Raw genomic sequence first — 21,839 nt, 5'->3', positions numbered from 1 at the left:
GGCAAATCTATATTTTTGGACTGTGGAAGAAAGAGATATTCATGAACCAATTCAGAGGCTGAATCTTTGGATACAAATTACCAAGTGTGGCTGAGTTTACACTGCAATGAGTTTCAGTGCCCAGTTCAATCAATACGTGCACTTCACAAAAATCAACATTTACCTACTTTACCGTTACATACAACACATTGTCTTGCGTATCAGGTATACAGGCATACCTCGTTTCATTGCGCTTTGCTTTATTGCGCTTCGCAGATATTACATTTTTTACAAATTGAAGGTTTGTGGCAACCCTGCATCGAGCAAGTCTACTGGCGCCATTTTTCCAACAGCATTTGCTCACTTCACATTTTTTAGCAATAAAGTATTTTTTAATTAAGGTATATACATTTTTTTTTTTATACATAATGCTATTGCACACTTAATAGACTACAGTATAGTGTAAACATAACTTTTATATGCACTGGGAAACCAAAAAATTCGTGCGACTCGCTTTACTGCGATATTCACTTTATTGCGGTCGTCTGGAACCGAACCCGCAATATCTCCGAGGTATGCCTGTAGTTTGTCGATACATAACATCCTAATAAAAAAAAAAGCAAGGAGTCACTACCAGAATATACCCTATTCTTCCCCTACCTAGGGCCATGTACCTGGAGAGAATGCACCACAAACTTCGCCATGCCTCAGCAAGGATCCCACCCGTCTATCACTGCTATACACAAGTTCCACATGTCCAGCTTGACCACAGATCCCTTACATTATCTTTTCTGCATGATTCTGTAAAATTACACCCACCCACCTACCCACCCACATTCCCTCCCTTGTGGAAGGGAGTACTGAAAGGCTGGCACCATGGAAGAGTGATGAAGTCAGAATATGACCTTTTTGGGGCCAATTTTCAATCAAACGGAACTTTAAAATTACTTGAGTTCCTTGTACCTTCTCAGAAAAGTTACTTCAGAGTCTTACTCAGAAAGTTTGGACTGAAAATTTGGGAAAGATGCATTCTGCTTTTCCTATAAAACAAACAGTATTAAATTCCTAGGTTAAGTACAAAACAGAACGCAAGCTTAGCTGTAGCAGCACAACAGTTCCTTCCTAAAAAAAATCCCGAAAGCTTGCAGAAAAGGACAGTTTTCTTGCCATTTTCCTGTTGGTCTAATAAAAGGTATCATTTTGGAACCAAGAGTTCTAGTTTTTTGCATTCCTAAAACATATATGCATATGCGAATGTGCGTATTTGCACACATACAGGGTGTGCAAGCATGCATTACTAGGGTCTAATAAAGCATTGAGCATGGCTACTGAAGTATGACATTTAAATGACAGTTTCAAAACTCATATCAAAGACCGTGTATTACCTTGTATAATAATAATACCCTTAATCTGTTTAATTATTGTGGATATGATTAAACAGAACTTGGCTTACTAGAATAGTCCTTGCCCTCTTTATCTGCTTTTTGCTTCCACTGCATGATTTAAAGGGTTTGTACCTACCTCAGGGGTGGGCAAAATATGGCCCCTGGGCCGAATCCGGCCCGTGGGGCCATTCTATCCAGCCTGTGAGGTCCTTAAAAAAAATGTGTAGAAAATTAATATTTCTCTGCCCTTGGTTCCTGTCAAAAATGCCAGGGGAAGCCCAGCGGGCTCCAACAACAGCAGGGCCCACACAGCCCCACCCCCCAGCCTTGGTTTCTGGGCTGCGAGCACGTGGCTGCCCCAGCATGGGAAGCTCAGGTGGGAGTGGGGGGACCCCAGGCAAGGAAGGAGCATGGGGGGCGGGGGGAAGCGGCCCCTCCCTGCCCAGTGCCCCATGCTGCAGCTGCTCGCAGCCCGCGTGGAGCTGTCTGTGCCTGCTCCGGACAGCCCCATGCAGGCTGCGAGCACCTGCAGCGCGGGGCACCGGGGATGGGGCAGGGGAGGGGCCACTTCCACCCCACGCTCAGCTTTTCCCTGGACTCCTTCCCTGCGCAGAGAAAAGCGGCCCCTTGCCTGCCCCATGGCCGGCGCCCCGCACTGCAGGCACTCACAGCCCGTGCAGGGCTGTCTGGAGCAGTCACAGGCAGCCCCAGACAGGCTGTAAGCAGCTGCAGTGTGGGGCACCGGGCATGGGGTGGGAAGGGGTTGCTTTCTTCCCCCCCCCACCCCCAATCCAGGCTGGCAGTGGGGCAGGTTACAAGCTGGTACTGAGCACGGGAAAAGTGGCCCCTCACCCGCCCCGTGGCCCATGCTGCAGCCACCTGCAGCCTGCATGAGGCTGCCTGTGCTTGCTCCAGCCAGCCCTGCACGGGCTGCAAGCACCTGCAGTGTGGGACTGGGGGCACTGGGGGTGAGCAAGTGGGGAGCCAGTGGGAGCATGGGGCCTGCACCTGTGTCCTGGGGCCAGTGGCGGTGGGGCACAGAGCGGGGTGGCAGGAGCGCGGGGTCCCAGCTGGCAGGGGCTCCTCACTCCTTGCTGGTGCAGCCCAGCCCGGCTCCGCAGACCCCTGCCAGCCTGTGCCCTGCTCTGGGCCCCACCACTGCTGGCCCTGGGACATTGGTCCCAAGACATTGGGACATGGGTCCCAAGGTGGTGACCAGGGGGCGGGGAACCTGTCAAGGGGTGGCACTACACATGCAGCCCTCAACCGCCTGCCAAAACTAGGTAAGCAGCCCTCCACCCAAAATAATTGCCCACCCTTGACCCACCTCCTCAACTGAGCCACTGGAAGCACCTGGAGCCATAAAGCTCTGGCTGTCTCTATGCCATGTGTATTGCAGAAAGAAAGTTAGATCTTCCTGCCAGTCAAGGAAAAATGGAAAAATACTAATCGTTCCAACTGTCCTGTTTATTCACAACACACTACTGGGGCAAAATATAGCTTTAGATATTGGCAACATTGAATCACTTTGCATTGTCTGTCTGCGTAGTGGCCCCCATTCAGAGCTCACTTACAGCACAATACATCAGGGCAACTCCAACGATGTCGTAACAGCAGAATTAGGGCCACACATGTCTACTGGTTACTGACTGCTAAATCAGGAATTTACTTTCAGCTGTTTCATGAATTTGTTGTTCAACAATGGACAAGAGATTTGTGCCAAGAATTATTTAAAACAGACTATTTTTGGTGCCCAGCTTTAGCTACTAAGATACTGGTTAGAGATGAGAAGTGTTGAATTTCCCAGTGAAATCAAGAGCCTCAAATTAGGCATCCAAGATTACTAGACACTTCTGAAAAAGCTGGCCTTAACCCCTAAAGTTTAACTTCTCTCAAAGATGTTGGGAAGCTTAATGTTTTTAAATAAAAGTGGAGAGCCTCTGAACAAAGACACAACTTGCATTTCTGTGACTGATTAATATTTGCATTGGTTTTGACTTCCCTTGCCTTTTCCTGTAGCAGGGCCCTCACTTCAGTCACAGGAGAGCAAGTTGACACCCCACAACAGTTCATACCTTTGCTAGTAGTTGCCAGGAGGCTAAACTGGCCTCTCAGAATTGAAGCAACCCGAGGAGATAAGGCAGCTTGCACAGCTACTGTTTGTGATAGACTGACCCATCAGTCTAGCACCTTGGAAGAGCTCTCAATTCATATGAAAACTTTAAATAAGAAAAACCACAAAAATCCAGCTCCTTGGAACATTTATGCTCTCCATTATCATCCTTCTGTATTGCTAACAACACTGCTAACCACATATTTCTATCAGTAAACCATCTCCAATTTAGGTCCGCTATCATTCTCCGCTTAAAATCCATTGCACCACACACAGGCTGTTTCTACAGATTAATTAGTTCTAATACAATACAAATATCTGTCTAAAAGGGAAAGCAATGTAATGACATAATCAAGTTACTAATGATAGCTCCATTACCAAATCAACTAATCAGTGTCTTTTGCTGACAATTCCCTCTTCATGTAGCCCCCATAAAAGAATAACTTGTAATCCAGTTACAGAGACATCTCAGATTCACTTACTAAGTAGATGAAGTAAGTATTTGGATTTTCCCCAATTACTCTGCAATGTTGATTGTTGACTGCAACTGTCACATTTTGCCCCAGAAATGGCTATATTTCAACAGTGAATAATAAGATCCTATAGCAACAGCTGAATATGCAGGTGTCCAATACGGAGACGATGTTTTTTTGGCTGACCTGAAAACAAATTCCTCCTATAAGGTTGTGACCCTTTCAGATTACTGTAAATTATGGCAGGACACCAGTCACTTCTGGTAAAGGGTATATAATGCTTAATTTCTGACCCCATGTTTTAACTGCTTATAACTTTCTCTAGAGTTTACTTTTCAGGAAAAAAAAGTTCATCCTAATTTTGCTTCTCTTCAAAAGGTCCCTTCTTGTTTGGGAGGGAAATTACATTTATTTTGGAATTTAAGAATAAAAACCTTGCAACTTTAATTCCTTCTTTTTGGAAAAAGCTGAATTTTGTAAGGTGACATTGATAGAAACAGTTCTTATGGGAGAAATGTTCCAGAAGAAACTGGTATTGATTTGACTAAGGAAGGAATATTTGAAAAGTCACATAAAATGCATGCACAATAGAGGTCATGCATGATGTTCATTAAGGCCCTGATCCAGCCCCACTGAAGTCAGTGGGAATACTGGAGGCACACTGTAGCTATGTTATCTTCACAGTCAGCTCACCTGTCAATTGTATTGCTGAAATGGCTAGGAGCTAAGCTGAAAAAAGAACAGTTGTGTAGCATCCCCTCTTCTCTGTCTCAGCTGTGTCATGTACCAGGTGATCCCCAGAAGTAGATACAGTACAGATCTGCTGTGCAGGTATCCATTTTCAGAGCACTTGGGATAATGGGTATTATGCAAAACAGAGTTACCTGAAAATTTAAAATCCTGCCCCACTTTGGCCTCAATACAGCTTGTTTTTAAGACGAAAGAGACTTTAGCCAGCTAAATGAATAGTTGACTCGTACTTTCCTTTTCCAACATTTAGAAGTTAAAAAACAGATTTCTTAATAGCCATGAAAAGAAATGTTTCTGAAATAAAAACATTAATGTCCTCTGGCCAGGGCTTACACATATCCAAAACGGAGGATTCCTGTTGCAGAGGTTATTCTGCACAGCAAGTCAGCCACCCAACCAGCAAGCCTGGGCATATTTGTTTTCACACAGCAATTTCCACTCCAAGACACATTTCCATTGCCCCCCTCCTCCTCTTTATATTCCACCATCCACTACAACAATTAGAGGAAGTGACTGGCTGTGCCTGTTCTCATTGTTCTCAGACTTTTTTCTGCCCCCAGTGGGCTCTGAGGACCATGCGTTGTTTGAGATGACATGACTTCAAAGATTTCTACAGGAACAGTTGTAAGCAAGGAACAGCGAGCGAGCCAAAGACCAAGGTTAGTCCAAATTATAGTATTGGTCTTGGACAGCAGTAGGTACTCAAGGCAGTAGGATTCAAACTTTAAAGTACCCTTAATCTCTCAAGCCATTAGCCCAACTGGTTGGAATTGTAAGCTGCAGAGTTTGTTGTTGTTCAAAAATTTTATCAATATAAGGCGAAGAGGCATTTGCAGATTCAAAGTTGTCGTTCTACTGGCTTTGTCCTATTAAAGCACAGGATTTAAAATGTAAATTAAAATTTAGTATAGCCAAAAACTAAATCCAGATGTTTTTACATTAGCAGAGACCTGTTCATGCAAAGGATCCAAAATATATTGTACCTACTAGAGCTGTTTGTTTCCTTCCAGCACACACAGTCTTATAACACACACTTGCAGCTCATTCACACATGCACAAAACCTACACCAAATCTGTTTGGTGCCATTATATTTTTCAAGGATCAATCTGATCAAGTGCACACAACCCCTGAGCTCTTGAAGAATCACAAAGGTTGGAGACTGAAAAGGATTCTTAGATGATTTTCAGCTCTCAAAAATGGATCGTTCCCTACAGTACATTTTTAGTGCTTGCTCCAGTCTTAGCTTTGAAGACCACAGAAATTAGGTTTCTTTTTACTGCTTTCCTTGGGGAAACTAACCCCTTACTACAGAGGTTCCCAACCTCTGGGTCACAGCCTGGCAGGGTTGGCTGCCGGTCCACAGGAGGATTGGCTGCCGGACCAGAAGCGACCAGCGTACTGCGGACCGGCAGCCAACCCTTTTTCGTACTGAGCAGTATGCCGGGCACTTCCAGACTGCAGTATGCTGGTCCACCTTTTGCCAGTCTGTGGTCTGCAGTTTGCCGGTTCACAGTCTAAAAAGGTTGGAAACCACCGCCCTACTAAATATATGACCCTGACAGCCCAATTTTCCCTTTTTGATCAGTTATGCTCCAAAGTCTCTCTCTCACTGATTCCCTTCTCTTATTACCATTAACATCCCTGAAGTCCTGGTATTTATAGAATTAAGCCTTTTTCTTCATCACCTTCACTCAGCCAAACTATATACATACGTAGAAAGATTAAGAGCTAAACAAGATAGTTCAAGACCTCTCCTTGGACTGTAACCTTGTTGTGGTGGAGAAGCTTGTGTGTTCCAGCGACCCTCAGAGCTATGTCGTCCAGAGTCTTGTACTCTTGGTAGGATCTCCCCCAGCGAACAGGTCTGAGGCGAGGTCCCAGAATAAGCATGGTCCTGAAAAGCCCAATGGCAGAACAGGTATACTTGAGGACCTGCTGGTTCTCCGTGGTTGTGAAGGCGGACAAGGGCTGCAGTAGGATGGAGGTCTCTGGTTGTCTTGGACATCCTAACCACTGGGTTCAAGGCTCCTTCCTGTCAAGTTTGCGTGGCTCTTGCTTGCGCATTGGCTTCTCCACATTAAAAGATATCACATGCAGGCCTCTGCCAGGGATGTTAACATATCTAACAAACCAAGCCATGTGGTGATGGATAAGTGGTGGTGGGAACAGGAAGAGTGATTTCTGGGGTCCCTAGTCACAAATCTGCACAAAGGCAGCAATCGTGTCACAGTACTTACCAAGACAAAAATACAACTCAGCAGCTGCAGCCATGACTGAGCTATCCTCTTGAGGATCCCCTCTGCTCACTCTGAATGGGGAAGAGGCTAGAAAAGATGCCCTAAACAGGCCATCTCAAACCCTCTTGGCTGGATTGCCACATCCAGTGGAATTACTCTACCTACTGCTGAAACCAGCAAAGTAAAGTACTAAAATGAGCCACATGGAAGGTCCACACTCTCACGGACTCCCGGAACAGTGTGTCCTGAAAGAAGAACCGCCACAGTGGCTAGAAATTTTGCAAAATATGGCATGGATATTGCTGCCCTAAGCAAGACCTGCTGGGCAGATGAAGGCCAGATAAAAGAAGGTGGCTGTAGATTTTTTTTGGAAAGGAAAGCCACCTGAAAAGAGACTCATTCACAGGTTGGCTTTTCCATCAGGAGCAAGATTTTTAGTCAGACTGCAGAACTCCCAGAACTCCCTGTAGACATTAACACATCCTTTATGGCTCTCCCCTTCAAGCTCAGTTTCAACCAGTATGCTACAGTCATCAGTGTGTACACCCCCACAGTTAATGAAGTCAACAAGGAACAGGTCTACTCTGCTCTTGACACAGTCCTGACTGCCACTGCCAAGGAAGACAAGCTCATCCTCATGGGTGACTTCAACACAAGAGTTGGGCAACACTCTGAACTCTGGAGTGGCACCATTGCCAAAGAGGGGGTAGGGAAAATAAATTCCACTGGTATCCTCCTCCTCAGCAAACATGCAGAGCATGACTTGCCCATCACAAATACTATCTATCTTCAGAGAGAGTGACAAATATAAGACCATTTAGAAACACCCATGCTCCAAACACTGGCATCTTCTTGACTATATTACTGTTAGAGTCCATGATCATACTGATGTCTGTATCACCCAAGTCCTGAGAGGTGGAGATGACTACTGGACAGACTACTCTTTGCTCAGATCAATCATGGACCTTGCACCACAACACTGTAAACAACCTAAAGGAATACAGAAGAGATTTAATATCAAGGCACTCCAAGACCAAGCTAGATACAAGGCTCTTCAGCATTGCCTTACTGAGAGTCTCTCTGACTTACCTGATGACATCAAGGACATCTAGGCACATTGGGAGGAACTTACGAACGTTATTCATAAGGCATGAAGTCACCAAATGAACTGGATACTACAATTACCATCACCAAGTTTGGTTCAATGAGAATAAATGAGGAAATCCCAGCACTTATCCATCAGAAGAAAACCGTGTTCTACAGCTGGCAAAATGAACCCTCCAACCAGCAAAAAATGAGAGGCTTACAACCAGCTTAAAGCTGTAGTTCAGAGGGGGCTATGGGAACATCAAGAACCAGTGGTGGCAAGCGAAGGCCATGGAGATCCAGAGTTTCACTGATAAACATGACATGCAAAGCTTCTTTGAAGCAATAAAAGCCATCCATGGGCCATGTTCCAATGGCCCAGCCCCCCCTGTGATCCCAGGATGGCTCCACCTCTCTCACAGATCGTGCATCCACCAAACAGCACTGGAAGGAGCACGGCCAGATTCTACTCAACTGTGAACTATGATCAGGAAGGTTCATTTAGTCCATTCAATAATTGACCCTTCTGCTCATGCCACCCATAAGGCTCCTACCAGCTGGTATGGCTCTCGTGACCCATCCAGAAGGAACTGAAGAAGTCACAAATTCATTACGGGCATAACATCAAAAAAGTCATCACCTGGTAAAAACTTTCAGTCAGGGCTACCTATAAGAAGCTCTTCAGAAAGAGATAGTTGTCTTGAAATACAGGCACTAAACTATTCTATTTGCATTTCCACTGCAGACTCGGTGTGCAATCTGAGAGACTGTTTCAATTCTTCTATGTGCACAATGGAAATAATACTACTTCCCTTCTCCTACCTCTTGTCTGTAGGTGTCTCCTGAAGACTGTAAACTCTAACTATCCCTACAAATTTATATACATTTAAAAGCCCCTAGTACATTAACTCCCCAGTCTTGGTTGAACACTATAGTGCTCCAAGAACAGGTAACTAGGTTTCATTGCAGTGTACTGCTGCATTAAAGATACCTAGTATTTCATTACTTGCAAAGTTAAAATAGTGGCAAGTTTACAAAGAATGTTGTTTTTGTACTGGAGGCCTGTTGGGCCTGGGCCCATTTCTTCCCTTCCCCCACTGCCACTGCCACGACCACGGCAGGCCCACTCCTTCTCCCACCACCACCGGGTCAGCCCTGCAGGCGGTGACAATGGAAGTGGGGAGGAGTAGGCCAAGGCCAGCACTGGTGGCCTGGCCCGTGTGGCATCTCGACACCCCCCTGTGCTGCTGCTGCCACCATCACCTCCAAGGGAGGGGAGGGGGTGAGGCCAGCTCTAGTGTCCCATGTCCCTGCCATCACAGCAGTGCATTGTCACCTGTCCGAATGCTTCTTTGCACTCTGATATTACTTTCAGTCATTACAATGTAAAGCGAAGGTTCCTAAGGTTAGGAAGAGACGCTGAATTTGTCCTGGGGTAAACGGTGCCTCTGTCTGTCCAAGAACAGAAAAATCCCAGGATTGACATGTGCACACATCACTCATCTAATCAAGGTATAGTGAGCAGCTGAATGAACTGTCACGTCTTTGCCATTTATTCAACGATACAATCCCAGGATAAGTGTTCAGACGCAATTGCAATGTTTCAGAAAAAACTTTTAGTTATTCTCTTAATCTCTGAAGCTTTTTGGGATTTGTCCCAGGTCAACAGACATGGACATCTTAATGACTGCACTTTGTCCCAAGATAAAATGGTTTATCCTGGGACAAATGTGATCCCTGCTTATAGCCTAAGTGGAGGCCAGTCTGCTGTTTTGGGAACTAACTAACGAGGCTGAATCCCATTACCCAAACTCTTGGGAGTCAAGGTAGTAACTGATCACTGGGTCATTAAGATACATTCCTCAGGTACTGGGTTTTTGGTTGTAGCTGTGTTGGTCTAAGGACATACTTAAGCAGACAAGGTTCTTTGTAATAACTTTTATTAGCCCAACTGAGTAATTGGAAATAAGTTCTTTGCAGGCTTTCAAGCACAATCTCCCTTCTTCAGGCATAGGAAGTCTCTGAGAACAGTCCCATGAGAACATGGGATTGTAAAACATCCTTTACAAAGAAGGGGCTAAAAACACATGGGTGTGCTGATAATCCAAGTTACCTGTGGAGCAAGGATACAGCTGCTTGAGTTACAACTCATCAGCCGCTAATCAAATAATGCTGTAGCTGGAGTGTTGATTGAAGTGTGGTTGCTCTGACCTGAACAAAAGTAGCATGCTCACGGAAATTTACCAGTGTAGAAAAGACAAGCACCAAAGATCAAGTCCTGGTTACCAAAATTAACCTTCAAAGCTCCACTATAGAACGGAATCAAAAGGCAGGCAGAAGCGCAACAGGCACTCATAAAACAAAAATGGAATTTATGAGCAGAGACACACATTCCACATGTAATGTATTATAGGATTAACGTTAAGAAGGTGGACAAAACGCTACAGAACTAATATGGCATGGGCTAATATACATGTACTATCCTTAACATGATATGGCCCTATATTTACCACCTCCCATCCACCCATTTTCTATTCAGCTAAAAAACTCGGCTTATATAACTCCTGTTATTGTACTCTCTCAGAGTATACATAATGTTTATCAGACAAGGTTCTTTGGGTGAATCTGGTATCTTTTATTAGGCCAACTTAAATAGTTGGAAAAACAATTATTAAGCAAGCTTTCGGGTTCAAAAACCCTTCATCAGGCTACGGAAGTATCAGCAGTCGGTGCGTGCTCTTCCTGGATGGAATGAAAAGTAACTCACACCCATGAGTCGGAAAGTGCTATCTGCATGTAAAAGCATGGAAACAGAAATGCGCTTAGGCCCAAATCCACATAAATCAGCTTCCAAACCTTACCACTGAAGTCAACAGGAGTTAAGCACCTAAAGCCCTGTGGGTACCTGGGCCAAATGCCCTGCCCAAGGCAACACAGGATGTCTGTGACAGAATACAGAACTGAACCAAATCTGCCTCAAATCCCAGTTCGGGACACTAACCACAGAGTCGTCACTCCTGTGTTCAAGTTTGTTTTTGGAGAATCAAGAGCAATTTTATTAGCGTCCCAGCTGCATACTATCTTGAAAATCTGTCTGCATATTCTCTAACACTTTGTTCATGCTATGCAAAGTAACTAGATTTTCATAATATTGTAGGGAGCGCATTTACATGCACCACTAGTTCCTACTTCTGGAATGTAAAATCCATGCGTCTGTCTGTCTAGAGGCTCAAAAAATGTATAAACACTGATCCCCTGACAACTGCTAAAAACAGATTTTGGGAACAGATGATTCCAGGTTATCCTAATATCAATGATGGTAAAGTTTATATAAATACTGTATAGTACAGCTGACGACCGTAAAATATATGTTGCAACAGATTTGTTATGCCTCCCATTAAACTAACCCTGCATAATAAAAATTGCCAAGCTAAATCATCTAAAACAATATAAGGAACCCTATGTACTATGCTATAAATCCTCAATGACTGAAGGCAATAACGAGTATGTTGTACTGTATTATGGTTCTCTACTACCTAAAAAAGGTAGGAGAAAACCATCCATTCTTTATTATATTCATATAAAAATATCCCCTGTAATTTACAGGATACAGTATTCCACACACAAACTTTAAACGGAAGCACTGTATCCCAGAGACTGAGACATGTAAAGAGCAGCAGCTTGGATTTCTTCCCCAACCATCCACCTGAAAAATAAACACATCAGTCCAACTGCAGTAGAAACTTTTTTGTGTTTTTGCCACCCGCTACCGTTCCTAGAAATATTGCAGGGGTTGTACAGTACCACACAGCCAAGCCACCACTTATTATATAGCTTTTATATAGATCCCCCCCCGGCCCCGTATTTGCCTGAATAAGATGAGGTCCCCCCACCAATCAGCATGGAGAAAGAAGGCCCTTAAACCTCCCCTTCCCCACCAATAAATACACTGGATATCATTACACTGGTGCTCAAAGCACCAAGTGCTCAGACGTGGAAATCAACTATGAAGTTGACTAAATGCAGCCCATGCTGAGCATGGCCATAAAACACTTGGCCTAGGTGGACAAACACTGCTGTGAACCCTTTTTTGTGTGTGTAGCCCTAAAAAAAAAAGGGCAGTTGTTCTCCCAGGAGGGAACAAGCACTGGGCCTGAATGTACTGCAATATCAAGCTGGCACTCAGAGAGGCTGAAGCAAGCTCTGATAGCCTACCCTGGTGCCAATAATGCTGATTTTTTTTTGGCTCCACACCAAATTCGTTCCATATTTCAAATTGACTCAGCCAAGTTCAGTTGTTCATGTATGTGTGGCCATACCACCAGCCAAATCTTGTCCCTGGGACTTTGGATACTCCCCAAATCCATGGCAGGCATCCAAAGGCATTGGAGTTAGGATGCTGCCTGCTCACACTTGCTCCTAGCCAAAAGACCAAAGAAGTAAGCCATGGGGAAAGTGCAGACACAATCCCCCATTACCACAACATAATGCAGCCAAGTTTCCTCACACTTGAGAAACTCATCAGGGTCAGCCTGCCCAGAGAGCAATGGATAGGCCTCACCCTGGGAAAACCTGTTGATCATGGTATTTCCCCTGCTGATGGGAACCTACTTTTTTTTTTTTTTTTTTAATAAAATGTTGTTTGTTTCCAAAGCCAAATCAGTTCCAAATTAAATTCCAAATTTTGACTGAGCAGAACTCAATTGTTCAACTCTGTTTGGCACTATCACTGGCAAGGCAAGTGTCCTACCTCCCAGACTCATCAGTCTGGGGCAGGGGTGACACGTAGGGGGTGCACGTGTACCCCCTAAGCGTGGTGGTGCACCCCTACAAAAAGGCGCCGCTGACACTGTTGTTGCTCGCTATCCCGCCGCCAACACTGCCAGCAGCATCTGTGGGCAGTTCACGATCCCCGGTAGCCACTGCCAGCAGCAGGTGGTTGCCGAGCCCCCAGTCGGCACTCGCCACCCCTTCTTCCCCCACCAACAGTGCCAGCGGCGTCTGCAGGAGCTCCCACTTACCGCCGCCATGCTCCCACCACTGCACCACCATCCCCCCCCCAGCTGCCAGAGGCACGTGTCGTTCATGGTCTGGGGTTTCAGATGCCTGCCATGGATTGGAAGCATCTTACATGCAAGCCCCAAGCCTGGAGGCCTTGGAGTAAAGTTGCCCCTAGCCAAAAGGCTTGAAGGAGCAAGCTAGAGGGAAAGCCCAAAACCAATCCACCATCACCATAAATTGTGTAGTCAAGATCCTCACATTTGGAGACATCGGCAGACTCTCACAGGGGTGAGCCTGCCTGCAGTGCAAGGGACAGCCCTTCCCCCTTTAACTACACTTGAGTCATTCAAGGCCGATGACAATGTTGATGGGAACCTATTTTTTTTTTTTAATTTTATGTCTCGGGCCAAATCAGTTCTGAATTCTATTGACTAAGCAGAGCTCAACTGTTTAAGTCCGTTAAGTCTAGCACACGGGACCACAGCCAGCAAAAATCCCCACAGATACATGAGGAGCCCTGCAGGCCAGATGACATGGCACAGGGACTGGATCTGGCCCACAAGCCAGGGGCTGAGCACCCCGATTTAACTCCACTTGTATGGTCAATGAGTACTACCTGTTATAGTTACATAGTTCTCAAATGTAGTGAGGTTGCACTATGGCCACATGAATGTTAAGGGCATACGTTAATACACAGAATATTTATTATTGGAAAATGATTCAGGAATAGGAAAGCACACAGCTTGCTGCTGGATTGGCAGGAAGTAGGAAAGAGGAAGACCTATTCCTCCCCTTGCCCATCCTGCCACATGCATACACACCATTTTTTTTTACTTTTTAACTAGCATTTGCTAAGGGTGTCACAAGGACTAACAGGGCCTCACAATGCCATTGAACAAGCCCTTTTCTAAGCTGATCCAAGCGTATTGGACATATAAATGACATACAAGCAGGATGTCTATGCAGCTGTATGAAAATGCTTTCTTAACCCCAATTTATTTTCTAAAATACAGTGACTGACCTTCCAGTGTCCTTACTGGTACAGAAGAACCCTAAAATAACATACCACCCACGGACCAGAAAGAAGTATGTTATATCCAAGGTATGTTGCATCTAAGCAACATCAGTGCTTCATTTACAAGCGTGAAAATGAGCCCCTCCAGAGAGGTGAGAAAAGTGAAGCACAGGTTAAGAGACGAGATTTGTCCTAGGGAGACAGAGAAGGGCTGGGGTCAGTCAGGTTCAGAGGCTCGGGCCCTGGTGGAAGGGGAGGGAGTTATGTTGCTATCAGGCTATGGATCAGGCTCTGTCACAGGTGCCTGGGGTCAATCTGGGCTGCAACTGGAGGCACTCGCATCTCCAGCATGTCAGCTGGTGCTTGCTTCCACATACATCACAAGGCCACCCTTGCACCTCAGTCTGGCTCCTGACACCACCCACCTCTGTCTCTGGCTCCCATGACAATCCCCGCCCCACACACACCTGGGATGTTGTGATGAGACAAGCAAAGAGCACCACCTGATGAGATGGAAACTTCAGCAACGGGTATCTGCAGTGTCAGCAAGGCTGTTCAGGAGTACCTAATAAGTGCTGCAAACAGCATGCGTCTGGGGTTTGAAAGTAACCTGCTATATCCAGTCATACACTATAAACAATGCTTTTTGGTAGGCAATCAGTTGCTCTGGCCCCAATTCTGTAGCTTGGGACACTAAAGGGGACAGACAGTACATAGCATGCCATGCAGTTTGCTGAGGAAGCCCACTGTAATTTTAATGGGAAGATTTAACCTTTATCACTATGCTGGCACAGAGATGGCAAATGAACCAACTTCCTCATTCCTCTTCTCCACACTCATTTTCAGCTGGAGCCAGTTCCTACCCCTCCCCTTCTCTTCCCATGCAGTTTGCTGCCATTTCTAAAAATCTCCAACAACACAACAAGATACACGCCTCTGGCGGCTAAGAGCCTCATGATCCGTGTCTGCTCAGCTTCTCACCCCTCCCCTGGTTCTTTGATGCTCATGCTTCACTCTTCTGAAGCAGTTCATCTTCTTGCTGGCCTGCAGAGCTCCTGGCTTGGGGGTGACAAGAGGGAGGGCAGGTTAAATCAGAAGTACAAGGTGGAGAAAAGGGATATGGTTTAAAGAAGCAATTGCACTCCCTACCAATCAGCTCATGATTGAATCAGAAGGGCTGACAGTTCTCTCTGTTATCCCTAGCAACTGCAGTTATTAGATGCTACTCCTTTTGCAAAATCTTATTTACAATGCAGCTGAAAAGTTCCTGTGCGAACTCCAATGTTCCCCCTTGCTTCCCTCAAATCTCTGGTACTCCCGTGAAATACCCAAAGCACGGCATTCAGGGCACCTTTTTTCTAGATGATGAGAGGAGAAAGCAGGAACAAATCAAGATTCAGTTTTAAAGGGGTACTTCCCTCTCCTCTTCCCCTGCAAAAAACCCGGCTATTCAAATAAGTTTGTTCTGGGATAAGAAACACTAGCAGGTTCCCTCCTTTCAGAAATCCTTTCAGAAAAATTCACTAGCTATTAGTCTATAAGGTGGAAGACTATCCTGCCTTCTACGTGACTTCGAACACAGCTAACTACATCTCTCTGATGAGATGGGGAAAGAGTACCTAAAATGCTTTGATAAAAAGTGGGGAAATGTGCAGAGCTCTTGCCCAGCCACCTCTGGTCTCCAGAACAACTATTTATTACCTACAACACAAATCCTTTACAGACCCTTCTCACTGCACCAGTTTCTGTCAGGGCAGAACAGGTGGCATTAAACACTTCCCTGAGCAGAACAGAAGCTTTTTATTTATTTATCTACAACACACACATTGCACCCCCCGCCCCCACAGGTGTTATTTGTGGCTTACTGTGAAAATCTAGTTGTTCTTTTGTGATTTTTTACAATAACAACAACAAAAACAATCACTTTCTAATGTACTCAGGTCTAATTCAAAGAACTGTGAAGTACTGGCAATTTTCGCCCTTTTGAAGCCTCAGGTACTCAACACTAGTCAGGGTGAGGTTCTTGGGGCAGAGTCCACTAGGTTACACTGTGGGAATCCAAATTACACTGGAATCGAGTTACACCAGTGTAAACCCAACTTAAGTCAGAGCAGAATCTTGCAGCAACAGCTTATTCCAGTGACATATTAGAACTGAGCAATCCTCTAAGATTACTCAGGAAAAGTACCAAACTCTGCTACAAGCTGAGTCAGACAATTGTATCCTCTCGGAGAACAGAGATTACAGTGCTTTTAAAAGATGTACCAAGCAATAGACGCATGCAATTCCAATTATGATTTGTTCTGTTGCCTTCTAATGGTTTTAAGAACTAAAATCTTTGCATTAGAGATAAGCTACAGCCACAAAGTGGAGCTTTGTATCTGAATGCTGGCAGATTCCAGGCATATTCAGACCTGGGGCTTGCTTTCTTTTCTATCTCTGCTTTAAGCATACAGAAAGCATCTTTTCACAGTTTCAGAAAGTGCTGCTGAGATAGGGCTAAAGTCTGCTCCTCCTTATCATCTCTCATATTGGCTCCTACGATGATATTATGGTCAAGCTAAATTAATTGTCTGTCATTATAAATTACTTAGGTAACTGCACAGAAGGAAAGCTCATTGAGCCAGCCACTGATTTAGCAACTAACTTACTGCCATGCTAGAGGAACACGGTGATCTAAAGCTCATCTCATGCTAGTACATATCAAGACAGCAGAAGTCAGGAGCATCCAGCTTACAGACACCCTGTAGACTGCCAATCTTCCCAAAACCTTAACTTTACTGTCCCAGAACAGATGCCTCACATGGGCAGAAGGAGGGGTGGATTCAGCTCAGAAAGCAGTGGCTCTGAAAAAAGTAGGTGTATTATGTTCTTTGTTTCTCCCACTATTCTCATCTGAAACAGGTACAATCCTTCCACAGTGACCCAAGGCAAAACAGGCTTTTTTCAAGCTCGTCAATTATTGCCACTGTTTAGGCAACCCCTAAAAAAAGGAAAATCTGTAACAGAGAACCTCTATACCTTCCATTCAGGTATAACTAATGCTAGCTACATTGTTTTGCCCTTATACCTAATCTCATCTTTCACATAGTTTTTAGACTTTTTCTACTTCTTGCTAATGATTGTCAATGCTTTCTAGGGCAGTTTTACCAAATGGCTCAGATGAACATCACTATGATACCAGACAGCATCAGACTCTTAATCTTTATAATTTCTTTCCTGTAGGTCTCTCCCTCAATGTTTTCTCTTCTATCCTGCTTTCTGTGCACACCTTATTCTTCCCTTTCTTTGGCCTTACTTCGAGGAACTCAACAAGCAAGAATTAAATCTCTCAGCAATAAACATGATCTTGCAGCTAGACGAAGAGGAGGAGGATGAGCATAATAAAAATTACTGCCTGATGAAAGCTCCCTTGACAACTACAGAAGCACTGACAGGCGCCACTGAAATAATAGAAGTCATGCTCCAAAACAACAGCCAAGAAAATGTTATGAAAGAGGAGAGGGAAAAAACTACAGTCTAAATGGATCTTTTCAAATGCAGATTTCACTGTCAAGCCAGAAGGATGAGGAAAAAACTCTTAATGCAATTATACTGCAACATACCAGAAAATAGAAACCCAGTGATAAATATATAGCCACACCTGAAATGTCTAGGCCCTTTGATCCATTTGTAGGAATGCAGGCCCCAATTTCACTAAAATAGGGAGCGGATTTATCAGCTTGGCAAGGGGAAGGAGAAGCAAGTCTCAGTTGCTCTTAACTAAATCTGTGTCGAAACTCTGATTGCCTTGAGTGACAGCAAGATCAGCTCTTTAGTAGCAGATATTCATATATCTAGCATTTGCCAAGTGACAACCGACATTACCAGGCCATTCAAGAGAGGGGAAAAAAATTAAGACATGGAAAATCAATTATCTTCTTTGTCTAAAGGTTTTCCATTGAGGACAAAATCGAGGCTGGAGAAGAAAGATGGCCTTGAGTATTAGGGAGAAGAAATAAGAAGCCAAAACATCTGACCTCTCTTTTTAACTCAGTCCAAGACACCTATCTGGAAGGTCACTTGGGGCATTTGTACACATGCTTGTGCTGCAAATGTGTTGCGGGGCATACAATCTGTATAAGCAGGCAAATGCAAGTCAACACCGAGCTTCTGAACTACAACACATCACAGGTTTCTTGTACTTTATGCCACTTATACAACTGCACGCAAAGCAGCGCAGCACTCGTCAGAAAAGGTATGCGTATAAATGCCCTTCATCCCTCTATGCCTCAGCTTCCCCATCTATAAAATGGGAATAATTGTATGTGTCAAGGCCATCGGTTGACGGTTGTGAAGTACACCGGCATCCCGGCAGGCAGCAGTATCTAGACCCTAGTGACAGAGGTGCTGAAAGCCCCCAAGCAAGACAAGACGGGATTCGTTTTGCCTAACGCTGCCTGCGCCGAAACGCTGCGGGACGGGAAGTCAGGCTTGGGGCGGCGAGTGGCCTCGCGCCCTCCAGAGAGCGAACAGCCCTGCGCGGCGCGTGGAAGAGCCGTGCACAGACCCACGTCCCCCGTGCTGCACCGTGCACATTCGACACGCCGTCCACTTCATTTTTCTTCAGCCACAAGCCAAACGGAAACCTTGCACCAGCATCCGCTCCCCCACGCTTTGCTGAGGCCAAACCCCTGGAGGAACAACCGGGGTGGGCGTCCAGCTCGGGGCAGGCGGGCGAGGACGGGGCGCCCGAGAGGGTCCGAGGAAGCTCCAGACAGCGCGCGGCCCCGCGCCTGGCTCTCGGAGCACAAACAGGAAGAAACTTTCCCCGCGGGCGGCTCGTCGTGTCGCATTTCCCTCCCTCGGGCGGCGGGGACGAGGCAGGGTCGGTCCCCCGCACTGCCCCGGCGCGGAGGGGCGCAGCTCGGCCAGCGCACGCACGGGGCCTGGCCCCACGCCTCAGGGAGCCGCGCCGCGCCGGCCGTCCCGGGCCCGGCGCCGAGGCACTTACCGGGATGTGCACCCGCAGCGCACGCTTCTTGTGGCCGGGGCCCTTCCTGCCGGCGGCCGCCTCCTTCCCGGCGGGGTCCATGGCGGCGCTGCCCATGCCTCCGCGGCCCCGCTCCGCTCCCCCGGACGACGAGCCGCTGCAGCGCCCGGCCCCGCCCCGCCTCGCCTCGCCCCCGCCCCCGCCCCCGCCCCCGGCAGGTGGAGCCAGGCGCCCGCCGCGGCCTCGAGTCCAGGACGAGCCGCGCCTCCTCGCCCTGGGCCGGCGGAACAGGCCGGGGGCGCCTCGCCTTTCCCTGCCGCCCCGGGGGCCGGACTCGGGAGGCCGGGGTCCGTTTTGTCGAGGGGCCTCGGGTTGGGAGTCGCGAGCCGGCCGGGTTGTGACAGGCCGGGGCGGGGGGCCCTAAGCGATGTCAAGCCTCGCTGAAAAATTTTTTAAAAATGTATTATTCTAACCGAAAGGACAACGAAGGACACTGACAAAAAACGGCACTTCCCCGCCGAGTCGGGACGCGGCTGCTGCCACCTGCGCGCGGCGCCCCGCGCGGCTGGTGCTGCGGGACCGGCCGCCGGGTGTTCGTGACGCTCGGGGGGGGACACGCGGGGGCACGTGCGCCCCCCACGTCGCCGCTGGCTCAGCGACTGACGGCTGGGGGACCTGCCCGGTGAGCGATCTCCCCCCCCGCCCCGACGCGGGGGGCACCCGTCGCCCACGAGTGGCACCTAACGGCATTTTCAGCTTTCCTGCACGTGCTCGGTCCCAAGCATGCCGGATTTGCAAGGTTTTTATTATATATTTTTTTCGTATTTAGAGGCCCCTCATAATGTCAGGCTCTCAGCTGTAGTTTACTTAGCTTGTGCCTAAATCCGTTTCCGGGTCGAGGAAGGTGGTGCTGGCGGATCACCCACCCCATGCAGGTGATGTGGGCTTCAGTGAAGCCAAGTGCTTGGCCCGCGCAGCAGGGTTCATGGAAACCTGACTGCTGGCTGTGCTTTTTGGCAGATCTGTGTTTTAGGGGATTAGAAAGTGCCCCCACTCTCCATTTTCACTGGGAGCCCCGTGTGCAACGCCAGCATCCTTGTGAAGCCAACGTTACCGGCATGGAGTGGGGGATCCCCAAGCACCAACTTTGCTGGACCGGACATTGTGTGCAGACACCCGACTCTTGACTCCCATAACAAGTGCTCTGCTCCCGGCTTAGAAAGGCCTGAGATCTTGCAGTGGTCCTATACCACAGGCTTGTCCAACATATGGCCCGTGGGCCACTATGCGGCCCACCAAGGCATTTTCTGTAGCCTGCGCTGCTGCAAGGGGAAATGAGAGTAAACATGGTTTACTTTCATTCCCACCCCTTGTCCCTCCCCCAGTCCCTCAGCAGCTTCCTAATGGCTGCTGAAGGGCTGGGGAAGGGACAAGGGTCCCACGTGCACCGTGTCAGCTTGACGCTGCCAATGTGGTGCGTGTGGGAAGAGTAGCCGTGTGCCGCTCGGCATAGGATGAGCCCAGTCGGAGCAGCAGGAGCTCAGCTGCGCTTTTCCCCTACCTGCGCTGGTCAGTCCCGAGCGGCACACGGCTCCACCACCACTTCTGCTGGCCAGTGCAGACCCAGCCAGGCTCCTCCGTCCCCAGCAGCACATGGGAAGCTTCAGCTGCATTCTGCTCTGGATGGGACAGACCCGCTCCAGTCGGCACCAGCCAGCAGAAGTGGCAGCAGAGCTGCGTGCCGCTTGGGAGTGCCTGGCGCAGGTAGGGGGAAAGTGCAGCTGAGCCCCTGCTGCTCCGCCTGGGCTCATCCTGAGGTTCATTTCCTGTTTGTACAATGCTTGGAGAGCCCCACGTCAATGCACTGCATAGAAATGCAAAATATATTTTGACTTATTTGGTTGGCACCTTGGGCTGAGATTTTCCAAGCTGAGTCAAAAGGCCAACTTCCATTCAAATGAATGGGATTTAGAGGGCTCCAAGTCTTTTATGACAACTTTGTAACATGCCTATCTACCCCTTTTTGCGAAGCTCAGCCAAAGAACATAAGAACTTCTGAACATAAGAGCATAAAAAGCACCATGCTTGGTCAGCCCCACGGTCCGTCTAGCTCAGTATCCTGTCCCAAACAGTGGCAGAGGTGGATGCTGTAGAGGGAGAGTTTTGAACTTGTTAGACCCATTTCATTGTCACTTCCTGCAACTTCATTGGTGTCAAAGGTCAAGTGACATCACTTCCTGATGTGATATCACTTCCTGTGAGGTCTCTGAATATGGCTCGTGGGCCCACTGGGTGATAAAAAGTTTGTGATCCGGCCCCACATTCAAAGAGGTTGGACACCCCTGTCCTATAGGAACACATTGAAGGCAGACCTCAAGAAAACAGATGCTGACACCAAGAGCTGGGAGGAGCTGGCTGCTGACCGACTCCAGTGGCACTGCAACCTCAGCCACACAGCCCATTTTGATGTAAAATGTCTTGCCCTCAAAGCAGAGGAGAGAGAGCAGAGGAAGGAAAGAAAAGGAGTCCTGCAACTTGTGGGAAAATCTGTGGCTCAAGGACTAGACTCTCAAGTCATCTCAAGAGACGTCAATAAACTGTGATAGAGATCATTCTCGAACTGACAATTGTCTATGACAAACTCAGAAATTGCCTAGTGTCATGGGGAAATCTGGGATTTTGCAAAGGCAGGTGCAGATGGTGTGGCACATCGTCCTATGTAACACAATGCATTTTCCTCCAGTTAAAAGTAAATTAGAAGCATTATTAATATGGTAAGGGGCTAGCACTATATCATTCAGTTTAAGATCAAAGCCAGAACAAGTAT

General features: G+C 47.1%; 1 protein-coding gene and 1 pseudogene across 3 annotated transcripts in view; both read right to left on the bottom strand.

The window, feature by feature from the left end:
- Nucleotides 1-19,179, bottom strand: part of PRKAG2 (protein kinase AMP-activated non-catalytic subunit gamma 2) — a 333,890-nt gene extending 314,711 nt beyond the window's left edge. For 2 of the 3 annotated variants that reach the window (XR_016442380.1, XM_090047729.1), the window contains exon 1: nt 19,034-19,179. Coding sequence is in view for 2 of the 3 variants with exons in the window: in XM_090047729.1 (XP_089903855.1) it covers nt 19,034-19,129 (96 nt within the window). In the remaining variant the exon portion in view is untranslated. The remainder of the gene's footprint in view (nt 1-19,033) is intronic. The other variant, XM_090047730.1, reaches the window with a different exon arrangement.
- On the bottom strand, nt 12,471-12,621 carry LOC149865090 (U1 spliceosomal RNA; annotated as a pseudogene).
- Nucleotides 19,180-21,839: the final 2,660 nt, after the last annotated feature.

The sequence above is a fragment of the Crocodylus siamensis genome, chromosome 5, assembly GCF_052110815.1.
Source record: "Crocodylus siamensis isolate JL-2025a chromosome 5, ASM5211081v1, whole genome shotgun sequence".
Taxonomy (NCBI): Eukaryota; Metazoa; Chordata; order Crocodylia; family Crocodylidae; genus Crocodylus; species Crocodylus siamensis.
This window is presented reverse-complemented; position numbering and strand designations above follow the sequence as displayed.